Raw genomic sequence first — 6,123 nt, 5'->3', positions numbered from 1 at the left:
TAAATGTGATCAGCCACATGAGTCCTTACGCTCTAATCAATTCTATTTGGGATCATACTTGATTTTTAAATTTTTTTATCTTTTTATTTTGGAAAATTATCTTGTACCACCCCTATTTTTAAACCTTATAATATATACCATCCTAATTTTCTCAAAATATCAAATGTACCCCTAAAGCCTAACACTGTTAGTTTAGAAATGAAAAAGACTCTTCTGACCCTATTATGTCAACCTATATATAATCCATTCTCATTGTTTTCTCCTTTTTTAGTTTCACATTTCCTCAACCATTAAACTCTACAAACCTGAGCTCTCTCTTTCCCAATCCCCACTTTGGGCTCTTGCTGCCTCTGTCGTCAATGGATTGTTGATGGTGATGGGAGATTACAGCACTACACCTCCCCATCTGGTTCTCATCAAGCTCCTCCTCCAAGCTCACCACCAAAATTTCCATCCCTAAACGCTTCTCTACCCTTCTGACGAACCCATCACCACTATGCATGAAACCCTTGAAAAACCTATCCTACGGCCACCAACCATAACCTGAATTCTATAATTTTAAAAAGGAAAAAAAAGGTTGGAAGCTCTCAACAGTACTCTCATGGAGACTCCCACTACAAGCAGGCCCTCAGCAAGATCCTTGCTTGGGTGTGAAGCACAAAAAAAAATATAATAATAAATAAACAAGGCTAGAATCTAGAGTTCATACCAGCTTGCAAATCAGATATGATACTTGCAAATGAGAAAAAAGGAGGCGAAAGGTAGAGGTATTTCTAGCGCAATAGAACATCTTTGTGAAGTCCGACACAAGTATTTCTGATCAAATTCCGACCAATTCGAACGATATGGACTGGAATTTTCAAAACCTTGAGAGCTTCGTCAGAGATTAAGCAGGTCGTCTGAGTGACGTTGGAGATATAATCAGAATCGTCAGAGCTTCATCATCGTGCAGCCATAGAATATCTTCGTCAAACAGCTAGGAGAACAGAGAAACCCTGAGCATCCAAATCGGTTCAATTTGGGGGTTTTATCTGGGAGGGTAAAACAGCAAGTGTACCCTTGATATTAGAAAATAACAATCACACCACGTCATCACTTAACGCTTTTCTTCTAATAAAATAGATTTAAGTGTAATCTAGTTACAAAATGGTGGATGTAATAGATATTATAAGAAAACTAGGGTATAATGAAACATAAATTTAAATTTAGGGGTGGTGCAAGATAATTTTCCTTTCACTTTTTATTTTTTTATTTTTTATTATATTTGCTTTTATACTTGAGAGATACAAATCCTAAACTATGCATACCTCTCCTTGAGCTTTGTCAAAGGAATAGAGCATAGACAAAAGACTCATGTCCTCATTCTCATGAACGGATGAGGTTCACGTACGAGAATGTTTTAGTATGTCCTTGGTCCATGGATTTAAAATCTATTAAATGAAAAGAGAGAAAATTAATTTTAAAGCCACAGATCAAGGTCATTCTCATATGTGAACCTGATCATCTCTCCTCATTGCCATCCTCTAATTATTGACAATCTTATCCCCAATTCACATAACATGTTTCGGGGGTAAAGAGGTGGAGGAAGAAGATAAATACAGACCTTTTATCTGCTTCAATGGCTCAAATGGATAAGCGGTCCTCCTTTGTCTGCCGCTACTACTGTCTCTATCTACTTTTTCCATGAGCTAAATTGTTATTATTTGTTGAGAAACTCCAAATCTCTTAACATGAAAATGAGGACCTCAATATTAATGAAAAATACATAACTTTTAAACCCAAGGGATAGCCGAGTTGACAAGATACCTTTGCCTCAAAAAACGTATAGTTCTAAATTTCGACTCCTTTTACCTCCTTGAGACCAGTCACATCAGAGTATTTAATAAACGGACCAGACAAGCAAAGTTCCATTCCACTGAAATCTATTTCACCAAGAATATATTCTAGAGGGGTACTTTTAACATGCTAGCATTGTTCACTGACATTTTGTTTCTAAAATCAGTCATTTGTAAACTTAAAGTTGGAAACCTGCTAAGGAAAATATACATACAATCTTTTCAAGTTGGAAAGCTGCTCAGGAAAATATACCTACTACAATCTTCTATAAGGTTAGAACTTAGAAGTATGCTGGACCAAAGCTTCGTTTTTTATATTTTTTTATATTTTATTTTTAATTTATAAAAGGATGAATGCTTTATTTATTTAAGCAGACTAGAGTAGATACAATTATACAAGATTGCTAATAAAAGCTATCTTTGCCTCAAATGCAAGTATTATGAGTCTCCCCTCATTTGGAGTTTTGGTTTCTCTCGAAGATAATGCCACCTTCTTTCTTCTCCTCCCTTGCTCTTCTCCTCTTCATCTCCTCTTTACTCTTCCCTGCCTCCATTTCCATCAATAGCCATAGCCATGATAATCAACAGATCCCAGCCAGACCCAGCAGAAAAAAGTGCATCCCTGCAGATGCTGTCCTTGGCAAGGTCTATGGCAGATAATTCTCTCAACAAATAAACAAATACCCATTGTCTCATCACTGCTAGCTACATAATCTAACAGTACATGCCACCGCTTGAGCCCAAAGCTTCAACCTTGCTTTAACTTCCTCTGGATCATCACCTGAAAGGGAAAAAAAAATCAGTTAATAGCTTCATTGGCAACCCTGGATTCTCTATCTCAAATCCAGAAAGACAAGCAAATTATCAGGAACTGATTGAACTGGAAATATCCAAAAATAGGTTCATGAACTAAGTACGCTTAAAGAAATTGTTGCTATGCTAACTAACATCAAAGCTAGGATTTTTGGTTCTACTCTCCACAATTTAAGAATTGGAGCTGTTTCATCAATTGGATTCCAAAGCATTACAAGTTTTCAAATGCAGAAGGAAATACCACACTAATGAAAACTAACAAACTCTAATGAAAACTAACAAAAGGGAAATTCCAATACTCTCAAATGATTTTCAACAAAACTACATGTATGGACATCAAATCAATGAACCCAATTTGTCAACTTACTAAATAATCCTAGAAGACAAGATTATAACCTGACACAACTCATCAGAGCTTCATCTAGATAGATCAGCTGATCCAGCTAAATTCTGCAAAGAAACAGAACAATCAATTTGCAAATCTTCTAATTGTCCCAAAAAAAAAATTAAAAATCTACCCCAAAAGAAAGTTAGCACGACGCCCTCCAATTCTTCAGAACCTAATTCAAACCCAATTAGGAAAGAGTCCAGTCCATTAACTCCATTGGTCTTCAGTTAGACCACAACCAAAGATCAGATATGCCCAAAGGTAATTTTTCACAATGTAACAACAAACTTAATCTAAGAATCACAAGTATCCATTCAAATCCAAAAATCAAAACTTGCAACCACAAAAGATAAAAAGCAGAAACTTTACATACCAGGGCTAGAGATCCTCCAGTTGGCAATCGGACCAGACGACGGAGAGCAGGTCTCAGAAGTGGCTGAAGAAGCCGCAGAACTCTCTGGAGACTTCTGCTGGTCATCCAAGAACCTCTGACTCATGGAGTAACAGAGTTCAAGAGCAGGTAAAGTGTTGCAGAGCTCAGGTATTTCATCGTAGTTGAAACCAAACCCAAGATCTAAACAACCCTTCAACTCATCAAGATCATCATCAGTTAAGCTCTTCGTTCTGGAGAACCCTTTTGATCCTCCTTGTTCTTGATCCTCCTCATCACCTGTTTCCACATACCCTTCAAGAAAGACTTGGTATTTCTTCTTTTTCTTGGACCATGGATCTCTATCCCCCAATCCAGTTCGTGGGCCACTCACTTCTGCAACTTCTTCATCAGAATCAAAGCTGTTGTTCCAAACCGATGCCGTCATTTCTGTTTCAGACGAAGTGCTCCCCATCTCTCTCTCTCTCTCGTGTGCTGCTGTGGAACACGAAGCTCTCCTTTTAAACAAGAGACGAAGCCCTAGCTATCAAGCGAATGAACGGCGAACATCATCTCATCATACACACATACATACATGGATGATGGATGAATGTCCGGACATGAGCAGGGGATGTTAACAGCTGTATTACGAGTGATAATGACTGGAACTGACTGGACACGTGGAATCCTTCTGGGCATATACTTTTTTGGTGAAGTCCTTCTGAGCATATGCGGTGGTATATTGAATACGAAAAAACAACATATAGGATGTGGGAGTGGGACCCATTTAACGAGCTAAGTGGGTCCCGCCACGTTCTCTCAATCTCCCACGATTTTGTTCCCGTTGAGGGTAGACAACGACATCAGTAACCAAAAACCCAAAGTGAGTATTTTACACGGGGAAGAAGTTTAAGAACTCGGTATCGGGAACGGGAAAGAGAGCGGGAAACGGATAGGTCAAGGCTGATACCGATCAGATCAGACAAGGCCACAAGATCGGACAAAAGCACTCTTGCTTCTAATAAAAATTAATTTTTAAACTATTTTAACCTTAGTCCACTAATCCACTGATTTCACTCAAACCAATTTTGATCGGAACTTATCCGATTAGACCAATTTTGATTGGTCTGATCTGATTCCTCAAATCATGACATGGAATGTATTTATTATGGAAAAGTGTGGTTCCAGCACATGTGAGGGTAATTAGGAGTCCACGACGAAGCATTAATTTTTGGGGTTATTATACATTCATGGGAAATGGGGTAGGTATTTGGCACCTCATTTGTCTAAATGTGCAGGCCTCAATCTTTTGTTACTTGGGATAACTTCACCCCAACATTCATTACGCAAAATTTGTATTCTGGTTATCAAGACGTGTTTTTTCCTTGAAATGTATCCATTTCTCCTTCTTGGTATTTATTGCTCTTTTTCGTAGCCAAAAAACAAAACAAAAAAAAAAAAGTTCAAGCATATGGGCCTCGCTCTCCCAATGAAACAATTTTCCCTCTATCCCTTATATTGATTTTGTATAAATGGTTAAAGCAGAAGATGGAGTGTTTGGATACGAAGATAACCTAATAAAAGTAAAGTGAGCTTAGGCAACACGTCTAGTTGAGCACCTTAAAAATAAGTAAATTGGCTGAATTCAAATAGAATGTAACACAATTTTATTCTCAATTGATTAGCTTAAGAAATGGATTTTCTGAATATGGATTTGATACGTGCTGTTGCTGCCAAAAATCCGTATGAGCTGACCTGCACAAGCACAGACGGTAGAGTCCTCCGACGCTCAAGTTAGGGATTGGCCGCACAGCTTTTGTATAGGAGTAATGGTGTGGGTATTGATGCTTACCGTTTTCTTTCTTCCGGGCCTTCTTATATAGCTCTTAGGGTTTAGGGTTTCCCCTTTCCTAGGAGGAGTCTTCCTCGAGTCTACCTCCTTTTCCCTTTTAGAGTCCTACTCCGATACGTCCTACCCCTTCTTGGGGGATAATCTCTTCACGCGGTTGACGTGGTTGAGCCCTGGCGGCCTCTATCAGGTGGGTGACATGTGTCCTTACCCTACTGGATGTTCAATTTGACCGTATCAGGAGCCCCCTTACTCCCGTCAGGAGACTCTTCCTGTGGGAATAATCAAACTTTTCATCTTTTCTCCTCCCTCTTTTTTTTTTTTTTGAGTCCCTTCGGCCTTATCCCTTCTGCTTCGGCTTTGGTTATGCTTGCAACCGAGAGCCTCAATCATCCGATGTGAAGACCTTCGGTCAGCTCGGCTTGGCCGTGCCAGAGCCCCTGTCCGAGGTGGGGACCTTCGGTTAGGTCCGCTCGGATTTGGCCTGAGCCCCCAGCCGGGGTGAGGACCTTTGGTCAGGTCTGTTCGGCCTTGGCCGAGACCCCGTCCGAGGTGGGGACCTTCGGTCAGGTCCGTTTAGCCTTTTGCCTGAACCCCCAACCGAGGCAAGGACCTTCGGTCAGGGCCATTCGGCCTTGGCCTGAACTCCGAATCGAGGCAAGGACCTTCGGTCAGTTCGGCTCGTTCTTGGCCGAGACCCCGTCCGAGGTGAGTGTTGTAACCCGACAGTCACTGAGAGGGGGGGTGAATCAGTGAGTCCAATTCCGATCCCCAAAAAACTTGTCTGATGTCTGGCCAAGAAAAACTTGATATACCTGTCCCTGTTTGCACACAGTCGTATGCACACTCAGCCTCTCATAGGCACTTC

At 40.3% G+C, this 6,123-nt stretch overlaps 1 protein-coding gene across 3 annotated transcripts; it reads right to left on the bottom strand.

Moving 5' to 3' along the window:
* Window positions 1-1,910: 1,910 nt before the first annotated feature.
* Window positions 1,911-3,953, bottom strand: LOC122072875. 3 transcript variants are annotated; one of them, XR_006138602.1, is made up of 3 exons: window positions 3,410-3,953; window positions 3,016-3,098; window positions 1,911-2,616 (listed from the first exon to the last, which is right to left on the bottom strand). XR_006138602.1 is itself a non-coding variant. In XM_042637300.1 (3 exons), exons 1-2 carry the CDS (start codon window positions 3,879-3,881, stop codon window positions 3,079-3,081), a joined length of 492 nt encoding a protein of 163 aa, XP_042493234.1. In that variant the 5' UTR covers window positions 3,882-3,952; the 3' UTR covers window positions 1,911-2,616; window positions 3,045-3,078. The 3 variants fall into 3 exon arrangements, 2 of the variants coding, with proteins under 2 accessions (XP_042493234.1, XP_042493233.1); XM_042637300.1 differs by having other exon boundaries at window positions 3,045-3,098; window positions 3,410-3,952; XM_042637299.1 differs by lacking the exon at window positions 3,016-3,098 and having other exon boundaries at window positions 3,410-3,944.
* Window positions 3,954-6,123: the final 2,170 nt, after the last annotated feature.

The sequence above is a fragment of the Macadamia integrifolia genome, chromosome 3 (genome assembly GCF_013358625.1).
Source record: "Macadamia integrifolia cultivar HAES 741 chromosome 3, SCU_Mint_v3, whole genome shotgun sequence".
Taxonomy (NCBI): Eukaryota; Viridiplantae; Streptophyta; class Magnoliopsida; order Proteales; family Proteaceae; genus Macadamia; species Macadamia integrifolia.
Note: the sequence above shows the minus strand (reverse complement) of the source record. Positions and strands in the feature narration are given on the sequence as shown.

Coding starts and splice junctions, on each gene's coding strand:
- LOC122072875 (XM_042637299.1), bottom strand. CDS start 3,881: ATGGGGAGCACTTCGTCTGAAACAGAAATGACGGCATCGGTTTGGAAC. Junction 2,617..3,409: donor CTGGAGGATCTCTAGCCCTG/GTATGTAAAGTT, acceptor TTTCCCTTTCAG/GTGATGATCCAGAGGAAGTT.